The sequence below is a fragment of the Tinamus guttatus genome, unplaced genomic scaffold, assembly GCF_059628265.1.
Source record: "Tinamus guttatus ecotype Peru unplaced genomic scaffold, ASM5962826v1 Tinamus_guttatus_pri_ptg000629l, whole genome shotgun sequence".
Taxonomy (NCBI): Eukaryota; Metazoa; Chordata; class Aves; order Tinamiformes; family Tinamidae; genus Tinamus; species Tinamus guttatus.
This window is the reverse complement of record NW_028289163.1, coordinates 1295364-1317656: the sequence shown is the minus strand read 5'-3', so window position 1 is coordinate 1317656 and position 22293 is coordinate 1295364. Positions and strand designations below refer to the sequence as shown.

The following is a 22293-nucleotide window of genomic DNA, read 5'->3' as shown; positions in this document are numbered from 1 at the left end:
GGAGCAGCTCCGCATTCCCCCCCCATCCCCATTCCCGGACCGGGCTGTGCGCCCGTGGGTGTCGCAACCAGGTGTCACCCGTGTCCGTGGGTGCCAAGGGGGCTCCACGTGTGCTGGCCATGGGTGCTGACCCCAGGGTGACTCCCCTGGCCCCAGTATTCCCATAATAATATAATATAATATAAATAATATAATTCCCGGACCCTGTGTGGCCATGGTGGGGGTGCAGGGTTGGCACCCAGCACCTCCTGCTCCCCAGCACCCAATGTGCCCCCTGCTGCGCTGGGTACCCCACTGTCCCCCCGTTCTGTCCCCTGCATCCCTCCCCATCCCTCCCAATTCCTTCCCCCCATCCCACTCCATCCACCCCTGCATCCTTCCACATCCCTCCCTCCGGCTTTCCCCATCCTCATCCCTCTGCCCCGCAGCGCCCGGCCCCTTCCCGGTGCCCTCCCCGTGTCCGGTGTTCCCGGCAGCACCGCGCTGTGTCACCGGGATAAGTCACCGGCAGCTTGGCACGGCCGGAGGAAGGCCAGGAGCGAGGCAGGACACGGATTGTATCCTGCTTCCGCCCTGCTTGTAAACGGGGGGCCGGGACCCTTCCTGCCCCACGGCGGCGGGGGTGACACCCATCCGGCACCGCTGCCACCCGGCCCGGTGTCCCGGCCCAGCTCGGGGTCGCCTGCGCCGGCGATGGGGACAGGGCTGCAGGAGACGTCGCTGGAGCCAGCTGGGACACGGGCACCGACGGCGCCGTCCCCGGCAGAACAAAAGGGTGACGCGGCCTGGGACAAAGGGTGTCAGTGTCAGCCGGCGCGGTGGCACAAAGGGGCTCTGTGCCCCGGTGCTGCTGTGAGCCTGAGGCGCCGCACGGGGACAAGCGGGCAGGGGTCCCATGGGTGGGACCCCCCTGTCACCCCCGTCACACTCCCCTCTCCAGGCCCTGCTGGCATCGTGAGCCCCCCTGGCCACCTGGCTCTGGCATCCGCTGGCTCCGGCATCCGCTCTGTCCGGCACCGGCATCGGTCACATCCAGCATCCGCCGGCTCCGGCATCTGCCGGCTCCAGCGTCCGGCATTGCCTGGACTCCGGCATCCTGAATGCTCCAGCATTCCCTGGCTCTGGAATCCGCCAGCTTCGGAATCTACCGTCTCCAGCATCCCCTGGCTCCAGCTGCAAAGTCACCCCCTTCACAGTGCAGAAAATGGGCGCTGGGGAAGGCCCTGGGTGGCTCCAAGCTCTCTGCACCCATGGGTGCTACCTGTACCCTACGCTGTCCCCTGGGGATGGGGGGGGTTGTCCCCACTGTGGCAGGGCCACGTTGGGGCCCACGTGGGAATCTGAGAGTTCTGCATCACCCCAGAGCATCCCGGTGTTTTGTCCACCCGGTTGTGTCACCTTGGGGATACGGTGACCCTGGGGCATCTATCTGCAGGTCCCACGCACCCAGGGGTGCCACCCTGGGGACACAGTGACCTTGGAGTGTCCCCAGCTCCTCTGCACCCAGAGGTGTCACCCTGGGGACACAGCGACCCTGGGGCTGACGCACACGGGGGCCACCCCAAGCAACCCCAGTTCAGGCTCCCAGGCTGAACTCCAGCTACGTCAGGGAATGAGGACGGGAGCTGGGAAGGCCGGAAACGCCGGCGGGGGGGAAAGGGAAGGGGCTGCCAGCAGCAGGTCGGGAACGCCGAGGCCGCCGGGCTCCGGCTTTTCCCTAAGAGCCGTGCCCGTTCCCACATCCTCTGTGGTGACCTCATCCCGAGAACAAGCAGTTCCCGGCGCTTTCGCCACGGAGCTGCCTTGCCGGCGGGCGGGAACATTCGCACACACGCGTGTGCAAGCGGGAGCACCCTCCAAGCTCACACACACGTGTGCGGACACGTTTGCACGTGCAGCCGTCACGCATGCATGTGCAACACGTGCAAGCGTGCTGGGACACATGCATGCACAGGAGTGTGTGTGTGAGCACTCGTGCATCCTTTGCAAGCGGGTCCCCACGGCTGGGGACACCGGGCGGCCACCAGAGCCACCCAGCACGCGCTCCTGGCCAGTGGCAGCCCTGGATTCCTGGGAAGCGGAGCTGCCGCTCGCTCGCAGCTCCCGCCTTTCCCGCGGGAAGTCCGGGAGCTCCGGGGGGGTGGGAAGGGGGGAGGCCCCCGCGGGCGCCGTGCGGCCGGTGCCAGCGCCCCAGCTGGGAGCCGTCACCCTCTGGGTGACTCAGCCCGCCGGGGGACGGCCGTGACGGGGGCTCCGGCGGCCGCTGGCGTCACCCTGATCGGGAGCCCGCGGCCGTGACGCCAGCGGGGGCGCTTGGGGGGGGTGCGATGACTCCGAGGGCCCTGGGGACGTTGGAGCAGGGGGGGATGTCCCAGCTGTGGAACTGTGCGGCCAAGAGTCCTGACACGGGTTGTCCCTGGTGTCCCCAAGGGGCAAACTGGGCTAGGAGCCCTGTCACCCCTCTATGTGGCACCCAAACCCTGTCACCACCCCCAAACCCTCCTTGCAGCCCAATCTGTCCCTCTCCAGCACCCAGGCTGCTCCGGCAGCCCCCGGGGTGCCCCGAAGCCACAGTGAGGAGAGATGGGGGTGTCCCTCGATGGCGACACTGGGTGTCAACAGTGGCCCTCACAGCAGGGTGTCACCCTGCGCCTGTTACAGAGGTGACAGGAGGCACCGGGTCCCGGGGGGCAGCACCCATGGGGTGCAGGGACTCGGCACCGGGGGGCAGCACGAGTGGGTGTACAGGCCTGAATCCCCGTGCGCCCCTGTGTGCCCTGGCGCCAGCAGCCCGTAGGCGGCCCCAGGTCCCCGGGAGGTCCCCATGTCGCGGGGACCACCCCGTTCCCTCGAGCCCCTCCCGCCACTGCCCGCCACAACGATGGCGGCTGCGCCCGACGGCAGCGAAGTGAAGCCCGATTGGTTCCCTTAGTAAAGATGGCGCCGATCCCCCCCGCCTCCCGCGCGTTCTGCCCCTAGTAAAGATGGCGGGCGCGACATGAGGGCTATGGGGGTAGTGGGATGCGCCCTTACCAATCATGGCGGCAGCGGCGACGCCGGAGGCGGGGCGTGCGCGTGCGCAGTGCGGCGAAGGGCAAGATGGCGGCGCTGCGGGCGCTGTGGCGGCTGCGGGCACCTTCAGCGCGGCCGCGGCTCGGGGCGGCCCCGGCCAGGTGAGAGCGGGCCGGGATGGGCCGGGCCGGGCCGGGCCGGGTCTCGGCTCCGCTCCGCTCCGCTCACGGGCTGCGTGTGCGCAGGGCGGTGGGACAATGGCAGCCCGACGTGGCGTGGGCGCAGCAGTTCGCCGGCGCCGTCATGTACCCGAGCAAGGAGACGGAGAAGTGGGTGCCGCCGCCCTGGAACGGTGAGGGGGGACCGGGGGGGAGGCTGCCGGGGACGTGGGGGACCCTGGGTCGACGTGGGGGCCCCCGACACAGTGGGTGCCCTTGGCCCAGGGAGCCCCGATGGGGCCGGGTGGGTGGCGCCTTGGGGACCCACGGGGACCACGGTGGGCGCTGGGGCCTCGCGGGGACCTTGGTGGTTGCCGTGCGAACCCACGAGGACCTTGGGGGGTGCTGGGGACCCATGGGGACCTTGGTGGGTGCCCTGGGAACCTTGGTGGGCCCCTTGGGGACACGGGACCTTGGGGGACCCCTTGGGGACATGGGACCTTGGTGGGTGCCCAATGGGTCCGGGCCAGGTCTGGCTGGGTGCTGCCTGGGTGGCCTGGACTCGGGGGGCTCAAGCTGAGGTCCCACGTGTCCAGGAGGTGCCAGGTAGGTGCCCCGGGTGCTTGGGGGTGACCCAGGGCCAGGCTGGGGCTTGTGGGGCCGCCTGGGGGCTGCCCAGTGGGTGCTTTGGCCTCCTGGGTGCTCTGGATATTGACAAGGGAGAGACAGAGCAGGGTCGGGCAGGGGGACTCCAGGCCAGGAAAAGATTGGGATCAAGTCGGAACACGGAGAGCAGCTGGGAGGAAGAAGGGGAGAGGAGTTTGGGGGTCTCCGTGGCTCTACTGGGCCCATCTGGGGACCCCACGTGGTAGCAGGGGGCTGCAGAGGGGTCCCCAGACTGCGATTCCGGAGACCAGCGGAGCCAGGGACCCTGGACTGCTCCGGTCTCGTTGCAGGGCAGCCTGTGCCCAGCACGTTGGCATATTTGGATGTCCTGGGTACCAATACAGCCGCAGGGTGACACGGGCATAAGGACAGGAGTTCCCTGTCCCGGTGGAAATAACTGTGCAATCTCTTCAGTTCGGAGATCCCTCGTACCTTATAGTGATTTGTGCCCCCCAAAAAATCACCCGGATGGTGATTCCTGGTGGTTCCCGGTGCAACATCCCGTGCGTTGGGCACGAGTTGGAGTTGGGCTGTTTGACTCTCCTTGGACCCAGCCCACGAGCCGTGCGTTCAGCCCAGACGGGAAGCGTCTGGCAGGACGTTGCGTTCCCGCTGCGTTCCCGGTGTCCGGCCGGGACGTCCCTGTCCCGCGTGTCCCGTGGGGCCAAGTGCGTTTGCGTTCGGTGGGGCCGGAGCCCGTCCTGTTCTCCCCCTGCGGCCCCGGTGCTTCCGAAGGGAGATCCTCCCCACCTGGAGCAGCGAGCTCGGATCCAACCCTCCTGCTTTCTCCCCTGGGCAGACAAGGACCCTCTGGCTCAAAGGAAGGTCTCCTCCTTAACGATAAACTTCGGGCCGCAGCACCCGGCCGCCCACGGGGTCCTGCGGCTCGTCATGGAGCTGAGCGGGGAGAGCGTGAAGAAGTGCGACCCGCACATCGGCCTGCTGCACCGGGGCACCGAGAAGCTCATCGAGTACAAGACCTACCTGCAGGTAACCCCAGCAGAGCTCGCGAGGGCTCCTGAGGCCACCTCTCGAGGAGGAGACAACCCGAGGAGGGTGTTAGGAGGTGTCTGAAACGAGCACCCCATTTTGCACCAGGCAGGAGCCTGATGCTCTCCTGCTTCTATTCTGCTTTCATCAACGGATCAGGCTCCCTTCGTGTCCTGAAAGGAGCTGCTAGTTCAAAGCTTGTTTTTTTCCTTCAGCGAAGTGTTAGGAAAGTGGTGAGGAGAGCCAAGGTATGTCCCTTCACACTGAGAGAAATCCAGGCTCTTTGTGTCCCTGGCTCCTGATCGGAGACGTCAGCAGCCTTCTGGAGCCCTGGAAGTGGATTTAATTGCCTGTCAGAGGCTGCAGCGGCGTTTGTAAACAGAGCTCTGCAGATTTATTATCCCAATCGGATTTTAACCTTTCCGCCCGCCGGAGAAACGGTGCTTGATATAGCCAAGCCCTGGGAATGGGGAAGCGGCACGGGGCCAAGGCTGGATTTGGGAGAGCGCCAGGACAGCTGCGCTTGGCTGTGCAGGGCTCTCCATGGTGCCTGCACCAAAAGGGTTGGTTCCCATCGGGAGAGCTCCCGTTTTCCTTGGGTAGCTCCACGGATCAGAGAGGCTGGAGCTCTCCCGGGACACGCCAAGTTCGTGGCATCCGTGGGAGCCACAGAACTCTCGGGAATGGACCTTCTCCGTGTGTTCCCTTGTGCCTCATCCCAAGGAGAGGGTTGTCCCTCCGCAGGGAGGGAGACCCTGCTCGCCTGCCTGGGGCAACTGGTGTCCACACCGGAGAACTTCCCGCATCGGATGGAGCTTCCGAGCGCTCCCAAGGTGCCGGTGCCTGGCTTGGAGCGCAGGCTCCCCAGGGATGTTTCTCCCCTCAGGCCTTGCCCTATTTTGACCGTCTCGACTACGTGTCCATGATGTGCAACGAACAAGCCTACTCCTTGGCCGTGGAGAAGCTGCTCAACATCCGTCCCCCTCTGAGGGCTCAGTGGATCCGAGGTGAGAACGATCCCACCCCGCTCCGTATCCTTTGCCGAGGCGGGTGGCACCGGGACGCTCTGCGGATGGGAATGCTCCTTTCCAACGTGTTTCCTCTGTCCCCAGTCCTCTTTGCAGAGATCACCCGGCTCCTCAATCACATTATGGCTGTCACCACGCACGCGCTGGACATCGGGGCCATGACCCCCTTCTTCTGGATGTTTGAGGAGAGAGAAAAGGTAAATGCCAGGAGAGCAGGACCCGGAGAGACCTGGCAGAGCTGCCAGCCCTTCTCCGGGAAAGCTGCTCTTCCCACAAGGCAGTTGGGAAGAGGATGGGAGCTCTCCCGGTGCAGAGCCTTCCCCCAGGAGAAGCTGTTTTGAGCCTTAGATCCTAAAAGAGGTTGTGCCAGGGGGGAATTACTACAGGAACCAGCCATCCAGGCTGGTGTTTGGCCTGCCTGGAGGCTGCACACCTGGAGTTTTGATCCTCTCGGGGGTTTTGCTGAGCACCGAGCGCTGCAGGAGGTAGCAGTGCTGGAGGATGTTGTAGATCTGGCTGCAGATCTGCCTCGTGCTGGGGAGCTCACGACCATCAGATGGAGCCAACCAGCCCTTCCGCAAAACCCCGCGCGCTCCCTCGTCCGCTCGCTGCTTCGCGAGGGGCTTTCGTGGGGATTTTGCAGCAAAAACTGTTCTTGCACCGGCTCCAGAGCTTTCCCTGGGGAAAAGCTACATCCGTGACATCACGGGGGTGGATTTGGGGTTAGTAATGGTGCTTTTGGAGCTGGGGTGCCGAGCGTGGCTGCAGGGAGCTGCCTTCTCTCCCTGCAGATGTTCGAGTTCTACGAGCGGGTCTCCGGGGCTCGGATGCACGCCGCCTACATCCGACCCGGAGGGGTGCACCAGGTAGGGGCTTTTCTTGGCCATGGGACCCCCATGGCTCCACAAGGCCTGCGAGTGGGCAGGTTGTCACCAGCAGTGACAATTCACTCGCTGGGATGCTGGAGAAGGGCTCCCTGCAGGTTCTCCCCAGTCTGGTGGGGGTGTATGGGGTATCCCTGTGTGACACTGTGGATTCATGTCACCCTCTTCCTGCACAGGACCTGCCCCTGGGGCTGATGGACGACATCTATGAGTTCGTGAAGAACTTCTCCATGCGAGTAGACGAGGTGGAAGAGGTGGGACTCTGGGATGAGCAGTTTGATGGCACGGGGATGGGAACCACGTCCTTCTTGAAAGCTGGGATGGTCCCTGCTTCCCAGCACCCTGAGCGGTGTCACAGCAGGGTGGGACCTGTCTGGCCTGTCCCCGCTCTCCCGGGATGCTCCCCCAGTGATACAGTGGGTCAAGCTAAAAGGCAACATCCAGCACAGCCACAAATCCCTGCCAAGAGGAAGGGGCTGCACCGGGGTGGGCGGCAGGAAGGCCCTACCTCAGCGTGGGGCTGCGGACGGGCTGTTAACACCCCACTGCCCGCAGATGCTCACGAACAACCGCATCTGGAAGAACCGCACGGTTGACATCGGCGTCATCACGGCGGAGGAGGCCCTCAACTACGGGTTCAGGTGGGTCTCGGCCACGGGTTCAGGTAGGTTCGGTGGTCAGGGCCACCCTGGTGTTGTCTGGAGAAGACCCGGGGATGTTGTGGCCTCCTTGACTCTTAGGAGTAGTTGTCAGCCCCTGCCAGCCCTCCAGACAGCCCCAAGAGGATCAGAGTGAACCCCAAAACCACAGACCTGATTGCACAAGTCCCCAGGGCTCATGACTGTCAGCCTAGTGCCACCCAGTGGCTGGAGCTGTCACTGTCCCGCTGTCCCTATGTGGTCTAAGCTGTCCCGGGAGGTGCTGCAGGCCCCCGTTTTGCGCCCGTTTTTCACCTGGTTCCCTTTGCTCAGCGGGGTGATGCTGCGAGGTTCGGGCATCCACTGGGACCTGCGCAAAACGCAGCCCTACGACGTGTACGACCAGGTGGAGTTCGACGTCCCCATCGGCTCGCGGGGCGACTGCTACGACAGGTACGAGGTGCCGGGGCCTCCGCCAGGGCAGACCCGCTCTGGGCAGCGGTGCCAGGGCCCTGGTTCCCTCTTGCTGCCGGTGCTGAGCGGCGCGGGGGGCTTTGCCAGGCCCCCGGAGCCGCGGAGGTGACCGGCTCGGTGGCTGAGCCGCCGTCCCTGCCGCGCCAGGTACCTGTGCCGCGTCGAGGAGATGCGCCAGTCCCTCCGCATCATCCTCCAGTGCCTCAACAAGATGCCCGAGGGGGAGATCAAAGTGGACGACGCCAAAATCTCCCCCCCGAAGCGGGCGGAGATGAAGGTAGAGGTTTTCCTGCTCTGTCGCTCTATCCTTCCCCTGCACCCCGTCCCCACGGGCTCGGGGGCTGCGCTCTTGCCGCCTGCGTGTCGGCGCTCGCGCAGATGAGCAGGAAATGCGGTTTGGTGTCACCCCCGTGGGCTTTTTCTTTGGCCTGTGACATCTGCATCTGTCCGCGTGCCTTGCGGGTGCTCGTGTGGGTGTCGGGCTGGGGACTTGTTGGCCTTTTGTGCCGTGTCCCTCCTAGTGGGTGTCGGGCTGGGGACTTGTTGGCCTTTTGTGCCGTGTCCCTCCCAGTCCCCTCCGGCCGCGCATGGGGGACGAGGGAAGCTCTTTGCTGGGCGCTTCTGCCCACACGTGAGTTTCCTGCACCCGTTTCGGCCAAAAAAGTAGCCCTTAGTGACCAGCAGGGCCTGCTGCGAGCCAGGGAGGAGGATGTGGTGGGCCCTGCCCTGCGCTATCGCTTCGCTCTTATCGCTGCCGGCGCTGGTTCCTGTGCACGGGGCTCCGCTCGCGGGCAGGAGCACGTGCAGTGTCCCCTGTCCCCGCGTGCCTCCCTGCTGCCACCACCGCCTCGGTGACCCCCCCTTTCTCTTTGCAGTCCTCCATGGAGTCCCTGATCCATCACTTCAAGCTCTACACCGAGGGCTACCAGGTGCCCCCCGGTGCCACCTACACGGCCATCGAAGCCCCCAAGGTGCCCGTTCTCGGCGCGTCCACGGGGCAGAGGGCTCTGGTTTGCAGCGCTGCTTGTCCCCAACCTTCTCCCCGTGTCCCTGCAGGGTGAATTCGGGGTCTACCTGGTCTCGGATGGCAGCAGCCGCCCCTACCGCTGCAAGATCAAGGCGCCCGGCTTTGCTCACCTGGTGGGTGATCTGTGGGGCTGGGTGGGCCTGTGGGGCTGGACGACTGGGGGGGCTTGAACACCTTTTGCTGCAAGATTTGGACAAGGTTCCTCCTTCAGGAGGGGAAAGAGGGGGTTAATTCCTGCTGGACGGGGCCCTTCCCTGCTCGCTCGGGGCGCTTGCTCCTGCAGGCCCCGAGTGTCCCGGAGCTGCCGCTCGCTCCGAAGCCTCTCGTGTTTCCGCTCTCAGGGCTGGTTTCCTTTCTCTGCTGATAATTGACCACTTCCTTCCCTGCACCGGGGCCCGTGCTGGGGGGGCTGCCCCCCTCCCGCTGCCGGACCCCGGGCCGTGGGAGCTGGGCTGCCCATAGGGACTGGTCCCGGGGTGCTGCCGCAGCCCTCGCCGGAGACTCGGCCCCTGCACAAAGCGTGGCCTGGGCCGGGATTCGGGACATCGGCTCCTTGGGAATCTTGGCCCTTTCTCCACGTGGCAGCTGCTCCGAGTGGTTTTCGGATCAAGCGAAGCTGTTCCCTGCCGCTCTCCTTCTGTGCCACCCGTGTGGCCGACAGCAGCTGGCAGGGAAGGGCACAGCGCCGCGTCCAGGCTGCTCTGCATCCTCGGGGACATCCTCAAAAGTCCCCTGGAGCCCTGTCCTTGTCGCACCCCAGACTCGAGGCCAGGGTGACAGCCTGCCCAGGGGCTCCCTGAGCTTTGGACAAGGCACAGGGGCCCCCAGCCATCATCGTGGCAGAGGACGAAGGCTCCAGGGTGACGTGGGTGCTCTCTGTTCTCTCCCTTAGGCTGGGCTGGATAGGATGTCACAGGGCCACATGCTGGCAGACGTCGTGGCCATCATCGGTAAGGGCTCCTGGGCTGAAGGCACAAACCCCTCAAACTCCTTCCCTGCTCTTGAGGGCCGGATTAGGGCCCTGGGGGTTTGCACCTGCCCTGATCTCTCTGCTCCTCTCGTCAGGAACGCAGGACATCGTCTTTGGAGAAGTGGACCGGTGAGACGGTGGCCTGTGCCGCGCGCTGCCCCGCGTGCCGGGGCTGCTGCTCCTCTGCGTTGCGCTCCGAGTTCTTCAGCCGAAGTCAAATAAAGACAAAACTGCCCTGCCTGTTGCTCAGCTTGGAGCTGGTGCCTCTGTCCCTGCAGCCACCCTGTCCTTCACCTCCACCTCCTTCAGCTCACCAATACCCAGTGAATTGCACTTTTCCGCCCTTTTTCCGTGCAAGGCCTGCGGTCAAGAGCTTCCCTTCCCTCTGGCTCCTGGCCACGTCCTCCCTCCCCGGGGCACGGTTTCCGCAGCCTGGGGGAGACCCGAGGGAGATTTTGTGGGATTTTACGGCGTTTTCTGCCTCCGCTTCCCCATACGCAGTGGGGCAGCAGGTTGGAGCTTTGAGCTGGCCCTTCTGCACCGGCAACCCCAGGGCTTGGGAAGGGGGAGCCGCCTGGTCCTCCCTGGAGCCCTCCCGTCCCGTGCAGGGTGTTTGGGGCTGGGTCCCTCTTGTCACACGTTACTCGGGACCAGCTCACGTGGTGCCTTGAGTAACGGCCCTGCTAAGCACTGGCTGCCCTTTCCTGGAAGGGAAACCAGCCTGCAGCGCCGGGTGAGTTCCCTAACGCGACGCGAGGCCAAGAAAAGGAAACCGCTGGGCTTGGAGGGCGGAGGGGGGGACATGAGGGACACGTAAGCCGTGAGCGGAGGAGGGCGTTCGCTCCGCGGTCTCGGGGCCTCGAACGTGACGCTCGGCCGGACGCGGTGGCGGCTCGGCTGGCCCGTGGCACCGGGATGACTGCCCGCCTTGTGCTCGTCCTGCTGCTGCTCCTGCGGGCACGAGGGGCAGGTAAGGGGGGTTTGCGTGGGGACGGGTGAGCCCTGGTGGCTTTGGGGTGCTTAAAGGTGTCCCATGTCCCTTGTTTTGCCTTGTTTGGTGCTGTCCTTGCACTCCAGACAGCCCTTTTGGGAGGACGGGGGCTTCTCTGCAGTCTGTCATGTTGTCCCCGAGTGCCACAGATCTGCTGGTGCCGTCCAGCACGGGGACATGGGGGCCACGTCGCTGCCCCCAGTCTCAGCAAGGTCCTTGTGTGGCCCCATCCCCTGTCCCTGGCTCGCAATGGGACATGGGGCAGGTGAGGACTGGGAATCCCAGCACTTCAGGGTGCCTCTGAAGGGAGCAAAAGGAGATCCCACCCCAGGGGAACAGCTCAGCACCCTCCAAATACCTGATTTCACCCCAAACCGGGGTCAGAGCTGGTGCCACCGTGCCCATCACATCTCGCTTTGGCGGTTCACCCGCCCTGGCCATGGGTAGACCTGTTGGCTCTGGCATCCGTGTCAGCGCCATATCCCACTCAGCCTGGCAGCTGCACCGGTCTCCGCACACCCGGATGCGCCTGTCCCAGCCCTCGCTCGAGGTTTCACCAGCACCGCTGCTATTTCTGCCCCAGCTGCGGGGCTATATTGAGCCCAGCCTTGCGGCTGCAGCATTTGATGCTTTTGCTCGAGGTGTCGCTCGGAGCGGGGACCGCTGGGGACAAGGTGACGTCCGGATGCAGCGGCGCTGCCTCGGGGGCTCCCGCATCCTCCGTGTTTTCCCCTTCCAGAAGCCCTGATGGCGCCGGAGCTGTGCTACATCCTGGACGCCATCCTCTTCCTCTACGGCGTTGTCCTCACCGTGCTTTATTGTCAGCTGAAGGTGAGTGGTCGGGCTCATCCGCCTGGTCCAGATCTCACCCGCATCACCGTGGAGGGGACGAAGGCTCCATCGCTGCACAGAGCACCCAGAGGCTGCAGCGCCCAAGTCCGGGCACATCCAGGGCAGGGAATAACATGGAGGCTTCAGCAAGTGCTGGTGAAGAGCCCATCCAGGGTTGTTTTTTCCCTTTTTTCTCCCTCCTTCCTGCAGGTCCGGATCCAGAGAGCATCCAAAGAGGGCTCCAGAGCAGCCAGGGAGGTGAGGAGCTTTTCTCCAAAGGGTTTTGGGGGTGCTGGGGCACCCTTGGATGAGCGCACGGAGCCAGGTCCCACCAGGATCCCGGGAATCCTCGGGAGCCAAACGAGCCCCAGGCGGCTCCTCGGTGTCGCAGGAGGAAAATCCGCCCGCGCTCCCTCCCGGCTCCCACTTCTGCTTGTGGGCGCTGGGCGGGCACCGGGGAGCGGGTGGCCGGGCCACGCGGAAGCTCCCGGTGCCGCCTGGTCGCCCTCAGCTCTTTCCCTTTCTCTTCTGCAGCAGAAAGGAGAACCCGTCTACACTGTGAGTCATCCTGGTCTGTTCCCCCCGTCCACGGGGCGGCTGGCGCGGGAGCCCTGGGTGCTGTATCCCTTGGGTGCCGTATCTCCAAGGGTGCTGTCTCCCATGGAGACTGAGTCCTGCAAGTTGCTTATCCCATGGAATGCCCAATCCGATGGGGAGCTCATTCTCACGGGGTGCCCTGGGCTGCTGTGTCTTGTTGGGTCCCTCTCTCTTGGGTGCTCTCTTCTGTGGGGTGCCCTATCCCATAGGTGCTGTTTCCCATGGAGTTCCCCATCCCATGGGTCCTATATCATGTGGGATGCCCTATCCCATGGGGTCCATATCCTGTTGGGTCCACACCCCTTGACTCCTGTATCCCGTCAGGTGCCTTATTCCATGGGGTCCATATCCCATGGGGTACCCAACCCACAGGGTCCATATCCCATGGGATGCTGTATCCCATGGGTGCCATACCTCACGGTCTCCATATCCCATAGGCGCCCTCTATCCCATCTATCCTCTGCACACTGTAACCCATGGGTGCTCTATCCCATGGGAACCATATCCCACAGCGTGCTCTGTCCCATGGGTGCTGCATCCTGCAGATGCCGCATCCCCGGGGTGCCACATCCACACAGACACCCAGCAGTGGCCGCCCCGGGACACGGCGCCCGTCCTCGCTCCCGGCTCTCCCGTAACTTCCCACCACCATCTCTTGCACAGGGGCTCACCATGGAAAGCCAGGAGATGTACGAAACCCTCCAGCACAAAAGCTCCTAGAGGCCGCAGAGCGGTGTGGACCCCCCGGCATCCCTGTGGACCCCCCGGCATCACCCCAAGGGCTTCTCCGCTGCCCGGCTTGTTCCCCCCGACTCCGGTGCACAAGAGTCATTGGATGCTCCTCCTCCACCCTCCTGCTTGGCATTGACCCCCGAAATAGCCGTTCCCGAAAGCCACAGCGGCCTCCGCTGCCCTCGGCATCCTCCTGGCCAGGTTGATCCGGGACAGGTTGTAGCCGTTGGTCCCCAATGGGTTTTTCCACCCTAAAAGGGGCTGCAGAGCCCTCCCCCCTGTCCAAATTCCACTGTAGGAGACTTGGCAGCCCCCCAACATGGGGGAAAAGGGAGATGGGCTCCAGGATCCTGGGCCAGGATGGAGATGGGAAGAGCCTGAGGAAGCCCTTGGCTGGGGTCTGGCCAAGGGTGGCATCTCGGGGTGTCCTGTTATGGGGTAGAGGTGACATGAGGGACATCTCACTCCAGCTGGTGACATCTTCCTGGCTGATGCCGTTGGCCCCTGGGGGTTGCAATGGTGGAGCTGGAGCTTTTTCTGGGTGCGAGAAGGGCAGTTTTGAGCCCTGGCTCTTCCCTGCTGCTGGGGAGCCCTGACTTGGGCAGCAGAGCCCTGCAAAGCCCCGAATCCTCCTTGCCCCAAAACAGCCCTTCCTAAAGGCCTCCAGGGCCAATGTCCATGTCTCTATTTAATGATGTCCCAACGGTTCCCATCCTAATGGGATCCCTGGAGATTTGGAGAAAATAAAGCTCTTCAGGACTCTCAGGGCCCTGATGCTCTGCAGTTCCTGCTGCTACGCCTTCAATTCCAGAAAACAGGCCAAAAATGGCCCGTTGCTCCTGGCCAGGGTCTTGTGGGTCTCTCCTGCTATGGGGAAATGGGCAGAACGGGGGAGCAGGGCGAGAAGGTACTTGGTGCATCCTGATGCTCCTGCACACTTGGGTGCTGCTGGGGTGATGGTGGCATCCCCAGTGCGATCAGGTCATGTCCTTGGGCCACCTTGTACCCAAGCCAGGGTCACCTTGGGTCACCTTGTACCCAATCCAGGGTGATATGGGGGCTTCAGCAGTGCTGGGGGGTGCAGGAGTGGCCGGGGGGTGCAGGGCAGGTCCCATCTCCCCCAGCAAGGTCCCCGCACCAGTAAGAGGATCACAGCACCCTTGATGAAGTCCCAGCACCCGCTCTAGGGTCCTAACGCCCTTGATGAGGCCTCAGCATCCTTGGTGAGATCCTGGCACCCAGCAGAGGAGCATCTCAGCACCCTTGAGGAGTTCTTAGCACCCACATGAGCGTCCTAACCCCTTTGTTGAGGTGCCAACCCTAGGTGAGATCTCAGCACCCCCAGGATCATCACAGCACATTTGTTGAAGTCCCAGCACCCACGGGAGTGTCCCAGCATCTCATCAAGGTGCCAACAACCCAAGCAAGGCACTAGCACCCACTGCAGAGCCCCGGCACACACAGGAGCATCGTGACATCCCTGCACCCAGAACCCACCCTGTCAACCCCTGCTGGCCCCCACCACGGCTCCCTTGCTCCCCCTTTACATCATTATTGTTTATCATTATTATTATTGTTATCATAAACCCAGTTTGCCCCTACTTGGCCCCTGTTATCCAGCCAGGACAAAGCCGCTTTATTCCCACCTGCCGACAGCAGATCCGGGCCCGGCGGCGAGGCCAAAGACTCTGCCCTGTGCAAACAGGGCTCGCTGCCAGCCAGCTGCCCCGCTCCATTGGGGATCAGGAACGGCCGCTCCATTCGGGATCAGTAAAGGCTGCTCCATTCGGGATCAGCACCCTGTCCCGGTGGGAGGCGGGCCGGGCCGGACCGGGCCGGGCTGGGCCGGGCCGGCCCGACGGGTATGACCCGGGGGGACACGCGGTCACAGCGGCTCGGGGCAGCGCTCCCCATCCGGGAAGGCGCAGGCAGCTCCGGGTCGCTGTTTGCTCAGCCCGGCCGCAGGGAGGGATTTAAAGCCGGGGCCGGGACCGGAGCCGGGGCCAGGACCGGAGCCCGCCCAGCGCCCGCTGCAGCCCCGGAGCCCCCGCGCCGGTGAGCGCGGCCCGAGCGGACGGTCCCCGCCCCGGGGGACGCGGAGGGGGCGGGTGGGTCCCCGGACCGGCCACCTCGGCACCCCGGGCAGGTCCCGTACAGGCACCCCGGGGTGCTGCGTCCTCCCTCATGGGGCTCTGCCCCCCTGTCCCTCCTGCCCTGCGCATTGACACCCCCCGGGTCGCCCATCCCAGCGCATCGTCCCCATTCCTCCCCGTCACCCCATCCCTCCCTGTCACCCCATCCCTCCCCATCACTCCCATTCCTCTCCATCCCAATCTCGGGGTCCCACCCCAGTGTGATCCCCAGGGTTTCCCCCCGCTCCCAATCCCAATGGCCCCAGCTTTATCTCCGGTGTCCCGGCGAGGGTCGCCTGGTCCAAGCCCCTGTCACCCCGGTCCTGTCCCGGTAGCGCCCCATGGAGCCGCTCGCCCCCCTGGTGCTGCTGCTGCTGCTGCCGCCCGCGGTGCTCCCGGGCTGCGGTGAGGGGCTCCGGGGCCGTGGGGGGCCCCGGGGTGTGGGGGAATTGCGGGGTGCTGGGGGGGGTGCAGGGGGGTGGGTGATGGGGGGTGGGAACAGGGTGCAGGGGGAGTTGGGGGAACTGGGACCCGGGAGGAATTGGGGTACACTGGGGATCAGGGAAGGGGTACATGGGCAAGGGGGGGTGTGTATGGGTAGTGGGGGGTACACAGGATTGGGGTGCATGAGGAATGGGGGTGCAGGGGGGTTCATGGTGCACAGGGGATCAGGAAGGGGGTACATGGGCAAGGGGGGTGCATGGGCAGTCGGGGGCACACAGGATTGGGGTGCATGAGGAATGGGGGTGCAGGGGGGGTTCATGGTGCACAGGGGATCAGGAAGGGGGTGCATGAGCAAGGGGGGGTGTGCATGGGTAGTGGGGGGCACACGGGATTGGGGTGCATGGGGAATGGGGGTGCAGGGGGGGGTTCATGGTGCACAGGGGATCAGGAAGGGGGTGCATGGGCAAGGGGGGGTGCATGGGCAGTCGGGGGCACACAGGATTGGGGTGCATGGGCAATGGGGGTGCAGGGGGGTTCATGGTGCACAGGGGATGAGGAAGGGGGTGCATGAGCAAGGGGGGGGTGCATGGGCAGTCAGGGGCACACAGGATTGGGGTGCATGGGCAATGGGGGTGCAGGGGGGTTCATGGTGCACAGGGGATCAGGAAGGGGGTGCATGAGCAAGGGGGGGGTGCATGGGCAGTCAGGGGCACACAGGATTGGGGTGCATGGGCAACGTGGGTGCAGGAGGGATCATGGTGCACAGGGGATCAGGAAGGGGGTGCATGAGCAAGGGGGGCTGCATGGGCAGTCGGGGGCACGCAGGGCTGGGAACGCCACCGGCCACGGTGCCCGTGCGAGTCGTGACGGTGCCGCGGGGGCGCAGGGGGCCCCGGCAGCACGGCCGAGCTCAAGCGAGCCCTGCGCGAGGTGCTGGACGGCTGGGAGGACACGGGCTGCTCCTGCCACAGCTCCCCCGAGCACCCGGACGCCCTCAACGCCACCCCGCCCCGCAGCTGCAAGGACATCAAGGCCACCAACCAGGCGGCCAAAGGTGAGCGGTGCCGGGGGATCCTGTCCCATAGGCTCTGCGGTGCCGGACGGAGGTGGCTAGTGCTGACAGAGGGTGGCTAGCGCCAGTGGGGGGGTGGCTGGTGCCACCACGGTGGCCGGTGCTGGCGCCGCAGACGGGCTCTACACGCTGCGCACGGCGGACGGCGAGATCTACCAGACGTTCTGCGACATGAGCACGGCCGGGGGCGGCTGGACGCTGGTGGCCAGCGTGCACGAGAACAACGCGCACGGCAAGTGCACCGTGGGCGACCGCTGGTCCAGCCAGCAGGGCAGCAGCCCGCTGTGGCCCGAAGGCGACGGCGCCTGGGCCGACCACAGCACATTCGGCTCTGCTGTGGGGGCCACCGCTGACGACTACAAGGTGGGCACAGAGAGGGGGTGGCTGGGCACGGTGTCACCAGTGTCATCGCGTCCCAGTGACAACCGTGCTGCCCTCTCTGGCAGAACCCGGGTTACTACGACCTCGGTGCCAGGGACGTGGCCGTGTGGCACGTGCCCAACCGGACGCCCATGGCCGAGTGGCAGCCGCAGGCCCTGCTGCGCTACCGCACACACAACGGCTTCCTCGCCGAGGAGGGTGGCAACCTGCTCCGCCTGTTCCAGGTACCGCCGGCCCTGCGACACCCCCACGCTGTGGTACCCATGCATCCCCAGCATCGTTTCTCTTCCCCCTTTCCAGAAATACCCGGTGAAATACGGAGCTGGGCAGTGCCTGAACGACAACGGTCCTGCCGTGCCCGTGATCTACGACTTCGGCTCGCCTGAGGTTGCCTCCAGATATTATTCGCCCAATGGGCAAAGTGAGCGCCTGGCGGTGATGGTGACAGTGGCATCGGGTGCCCACGGCCTCACCCACCTCACCGGCCCCCTCTGCCACAGAGGAATTTGTCCCTGGCTTCCTCCAGTTCCGTGTCTTCAACAACGAGAGGGCGGCGATGGCTCTGTGCCCTGGCATGAAGGTCACCGGTTGCAACACCGAGCACGTGAGTCCTCGCAGGGCGGCAACACGGGGTGGCTTTGGGGACACCGGGACCCTGCTGTTGTGGGCGATGCTGTTGTGTCCCCCCCACACAAACACGAGTGCAGTTTTGGGGTGCAAGGGGTATTGGCACCCTGCAACCGGCACCAACCATGGGGGATGTGGTGGCATCACCCTGGGGTGGTTGTGGGGTGCACTGGGTACCAGCACGCTGCAGCCATGGGTGATGCTGCTGTGGTCCCTGCCACCCCACCACCAAAACCCAGGTGCAGTTTTGGGGTACAAGGGGGTGCAAGGGATATTGGCACCTTGCAATTGTCACAAGCCATGTGTGACACCCAGCACCCTGGGGTGGTTTCGGGGTGTACCCTGCAGCTGTGGGTGATGTCACTGTGTCCCCCCCAGCACTGCATTGGTGGAGGCGGGTACTTCCCCGAGTCGAGTCCGCAGCAGTGCGGAGACTTCCCCGGGTACGTCTGGAACGGCTACGGCACCCACACGGCCTGGAGCACCTCCAAGGAGATCCTCGAGGCTGCCGTGCTGCTCTTCTACCGCTGAGGCCACCCGAGCCAGGTGCCAGAGCAGGGCGAATAAAGGTTCCTCCCAAGCAAGGTCTATCCACCAAGTCCTTTGAGGAAACCTCTGGAGAAGGCACCCGTGGCCCCGAACAGCACTGGGTGCTCAGGGATGCTCTGGGACTGGTTTTGTGTTCAGGAATGCGCTGCCATCAGCTCCAAGCTCAGGAATGTTCTGGGACCATCTCCGTGCTCGGGGATTCTCTGGGAGCAGATCCATGCTCAGGGATGCACTAGGAGCAGCTCCGGGGAGAGGGGCAGGTCACGGTGACATGCAGAGCTGTCCGGGTCTTATCCGTCCCCAAGCCGAGGGGACAGCATCATTTCCCAGCGACATCAGCATCCCTCCGGTTTGGGGCCATAGCAATAGTCCCTCGGGAGGGCTGTGAGGTGTGAGGGGCTGTCCCCATCCTTCCTGCACTCCACCTCCGTGCGCTGGGACCGGACGGCTGCGTCCGACACTGGATGGCTGCATCCGCCACCGGATGAGTGGCTGTGCCCAACCCGGGCACGATCCCAACACCTTGAGTCTGTTTGTCCCAGACCACCCCTGTCCCTCCTCTTGTCTGGGCACCCCAATATCCCAAATTCCTCTTGGGCTGCAATTCCCCTGACTCAGGGCTGGCAGGATCCCTGGAGGGGGGATTGCATTGGGTTGCAGGGGGGCACTGGGTGGGACCCCTGGATTGGGATAGGGAGTGAGGGGGGTGATGAGGGGGGATGCGGATGATGTCCCGCAATGGGGAGCACATGGGGGGCAATGGGCAGGGCAAGGGGGGCACAGGGGGCTGCCCTGGCTTTAAATCCTGCCCGCGGGCCCGAGATGAGCAAACATCGAGCAGGAGCCGCCGCATGGGCCCATGTCCCTGACCCAGAGGCTGGAGCCCGGGGCAGTGTCTGCATCGATCTCACCCCGGAGCCAGGATTTGCTCCTGGCAGATGGAAAAAAAGGTAAAAAGGTGTTTTTTTTTTTTTCTCCAGTCAATGTCACTATTCTGCAGGAACTCGGCACGGCGCCGAGCGGCCCTTTCCCAGCACGGCCGCGCTCGCCCGGTCGATGCCTCCCCTTTCTCGCACCCCCGGGGCCATGTCAGGTGTCAGGTCCCGGTTTCCCGGCACCCGTGTGTTCATCACGATGATGTCTGTGTTGTTCCCGAGAGGAAAACGTGCCCCACTCTTGGGTCCCACCGGCGCGGGGACCCTGGGGGACACCTGCTTGCCAGTCACCATTTTGGGGATGGCAGGTGCCCCGAAGTGCCATCCAGGCCTTTCCGCCCCCAACACCAGGGGCTCTGCCAGAGGGTGGGAAATGCCTGGAAAGCGGGAAGCAGCGTCACCCCGAACGGATGAGCGCTGCCTCCCCACCACGAACCGGGGAGCCGCATCCCCTGGGAAGCGGATGTCGTGGGAAGGGCCGAATTGTGTCCCCCTGAATGGAGGAGCCCCATCCTGCTGCTAACAGAGGAGTGCAGGAACCAGGGAGCCGCATCCCCCCGAAACGGGGAGCCGCGTGTCCCCCGCACCGCCAAAGCCTCTTGTCCCATCTGCGGGGGCTCCCGGGGAGCTGCAGGGAGCCCCGGGGGTGGCATGCGGGGGACAGGTCCCCACTGCAGGGCTCAGAGGGAACTTTGCCAGCCGTGCCCGTAGCAGCGTCCCAAGCACCGGGGCTGACCCGAGCCCCCCCGTCCCGTCCCGAGGCTTTCCTAGGGGAGAGGAAACCAGCGGGAGAGCGGGGGGGTTCGCTCGTTTCCTGCCTTTGTCCCGGGGCCGCGGGGAGCGCGGGGGAAGGGACCTTTCCTTCCCCTCCAGCGAGGTGCGGTGCGGAGGCTCCCGCTCCTGCCATGGCTCTGCCGCTGCTCCTGCCCGTGCTCGGTAAGCGCCGCGGTGCCCCCTCTCCCCGGGGATGTCCCCGCGCTGTCCCCGCCGCCCTCACCGCGTCTCTCTCTCTCTCGGCAGCCTCGCTCCTCGCGCTGCCGCCGCCGGGGCAGCCCGCAGGTGAGCGGGGGACCGGGCACGGGGCCGCCCGCGCGCCGGGACCCGCCGCTGCCCTCGCCCTTCCCTTGCAGAGCCGCTGCCGGCGCCCGTCCTGCGCATCGCGCCGCTGCCCCGAGCTCCCGGGCACGAGCAGCTCGTGGCCCTGCGCTGCCTGGCGCCCCTCACCACCTCGGTGACCATGTTCCTCTTCTACCGGCGGCCCGACGCCCGCGGAGCCCGCAGCAATTTTCGGAACTCCTCGTCGCTGCTCGTGGAGGACGAGGCGCTGCCCGGGCTCTACTCCTGCGCCTACCGCTCCCCGAGCCACGGGGGCCTGGCGTGGTCGCAGGAGAGTCCCCTGGTCCCCTACGCGATGTCCCGGGACGGCTGCTCCTCGCCACGGGGCTGCAACCCCCAGGGCGCAGGAGAAGGTGAGAGGCCACCGCGGCCACCCGCCCCGGGTGCCCAAACCCACCCCACACAGCGACCCCGCTCCCATCCCCGTGACGGCCGCGCTGTCCCCGCAGGCTCGGCCGGATCGGGCTCCTGCCGCTGGCGCCCGGGGATGCGGCCGGCCCTGCTCGCCGCCGCCGCCGCCCTCCTGCTGCCCCGCGCTGGCGGGTAACGGACAGGTAACGGGGCAGGGAGAGGGGGCACCGGCCCGGACCGGCCCCTGAGCCCCAGCGGGAACTCGGGGGGCAGCGGCCGCGGGGAGCTCCCCCTTCTCCCCATCCTCCCACTGCGCTCGTCCTCGGGGCTGGGGGGTCCCTGTTCATGGACTTTTCCCCCTCCTCATCAGGTTCCCGGATCCCCGCCGACAGCAGCCGCTTTCAGAGGCACTGGGAACCCACACGGCTCCTGTCGGACCCTCGGCTCCCTCACTGTGCCCCTATAGCAGCTTATATGTGCACATCTGGTCCCTATACAATAGCCCATTGCTTGGGTATAGCGGATACCCAATAACCCATTGCATAGGTATATAGAATGCCATATAACCCATTGCATGGGTAGAGCGGATACCAAATAACCCACCACATAGGTATGTAGAATGCCATATAACCCATTGCATAGGTAGAGCGGATACCCAATAACCCACTGCATAGGTATGTAGGATGCCGTATAACCCACTGCCAAGATATAGAGGCAGCTCAATAACCCACTGCACAGCTATACGGGCTATATACTAACCCCCTGCCAAGCTCTTGGCTGGATAACAAGCGGTGCCGGCGCCGGCGAGGCCGGGCTGGCTCCGGGCTGGCTCCGTGCCTGGTGCTGCGGGGCCGCGGCCGGTTCCAATAAACCTGCTCTGCCACCCTGTCCCCATGCGTCCCAGGAGTGTCCCCATCAGTGCCTGGGCACAAAGAGCGCCGGGGTTGCGTATCCATCTGTCCATCCACCCCACGCTATCTGTGGGTACAGGCACCCCTGGCGCCTCCTTGCCTGTTGCTGCCGCCCCCCGCACCATTCTGGGGACAGTCGGTGCCGTTTGGTTCCTCCCGGTGCCAATGGTGGTGCCGGAGAGTGGGAAATGCCCGGGAAACCATAGCGGGGCAGGAGGAGCGCAGCCGTTTCCTTCCTTTTTCCTCCCAGGAGTGTTAAAGGGGAGGCTGCTCAGCGCCTGCTGCCTGTCCCTGCTCTCTGCCCACCCCAGCACGGCCCGGACACCGGCCCTGCTCCTCCGGGCTCCATCCCGGCCTTCCCACCGGGGCCGGGAGCTGCTCCGGGTAGAGGAGCCCAGCGCAGGGAGGGGAAACCCTCTGTTGGTGCCATCTCCAGGGCACGGTTTGCTGGTTTGGCCGAGCAGCTCTGGACCCGCTCCGGGTATCAGCAGGCTCTGCGGTGGCCACAGGGGGAGACAGGGGAGCTTCGAGACCGGATTCAGCCTGTGCAGCCGCTGTTGGTCTGATTTGGGGAATTTGCATCCCTGATTCTGGAAGAGCAACCCAGGAGCTGGTGTTCCAACATGGCTAGGGACACTTGGGGCCTGGGGACAAGGAACTTGGCACTGTGCGGCCGGGGTTATGTTGCTGGGGGGGCCATGGAGCTGTGGCCATGTGGGGATGTGGCCATTGGGACGGGCACCATGGGGCTGGAGTGGCCATGAAGCTGACGCCACG

General features: G+C 65.1%; 3 protein-coding genes and 1 long non-coding RNA gene across 4 annotated transcripts; all 4 read left to right on the top strand.

Annotated features, from left to right (window-relative positions):
- The first annotated feature begins 3042 nt into the window (after positions 1 to 3042).
- NDUFS2 (NADH:ubiquinone oxidoreductase core subunit S2) lies at positions 3043 to 10098 on the top strand. The gene is made up of 14 exons (XM_088535392.1): positions 3043 to 3173; positions 3258 to 3364; positions 4636 to 4826; positions 5713 to 5833; positions 5939 to 6051; positions 6646 to 6720; positions 6915 to 6992; positions 7294 to 7379; positions 7710 to 7829; positions 7998 to 8127; positions 8726 to 8821; positions 8907 to 8990; positions 9770 to 9827; positions 9943 to 10098. Exons 1-14 carry the CDS (start codon positions 3100 to 3102, stop codon positions 9978 to 9980), a joined length of 1371 nt encoding a protein of 456 aa, XP_088391518.1. The 5' UTR covers positions 3043 to 3099; the 3' UTR covers positions 9981 to 10098.
- A 567-nt stretch (positions 10099 to 10665) lies between these two features.
- Positions 10666 to 13019, top strand: FCER1G (Fc epsilon receptor Ig). Its single transcript, XM_088535410.1, has 5 exons — positions 10666 to 10817; positions 11578 to 11669; positions 11880 to 11927; positions 12204 to 12227; positions 12930 to 13019. Exons 1-5 carry the CDS (start codon positions 10763 to 10765, stop codon positions 12984 to 12986), a joined length of 276 nt encoding a protein of 91 aa, XP_088391536.1. The 5' UTR covers positions 10666 to 10762; the 3' UTR covers positions 12987 to 13019.
- Positions 13020 to 15471: 2452 nt separating this feature from the next.
- Positions 15472 to 18185, top strand: LOC104566793 (intelectin-like protein). The gene is made up of 7 exons (XM_088535483.1): positions 15472 to 15535; positions 16461 to 16628; positions 16762 to 17009; positions 17093 to 17251; positions 17328 to 17448; positions 17528 to 17631; positions 18033 to 18185. Exons 1-7 carry the CDS (start codon positions 15472 to 15474, stop codon positions 18183 to 18185), a joined length of 1017 nt encoding a protein of 338 aa, XP_088391609.1.
- A 1867-nt stretch (positions 18186 to 20052) lies between these two features.
- On the top strand, positions 20053 to 20558 carry LOC148592259 (uncharacterized). The gene is made up of 3 exons (XR_015913955.1): positions 20053 to 20074; positions 20159 to 20197; positions 20269 to 20558. It is a non-coding gene; the product is annotated as an uncharacterized LOC148592259 (long non-coding RNA).
- Positions 20559 to 22293: the final 1735 nt, after the last annotated feature.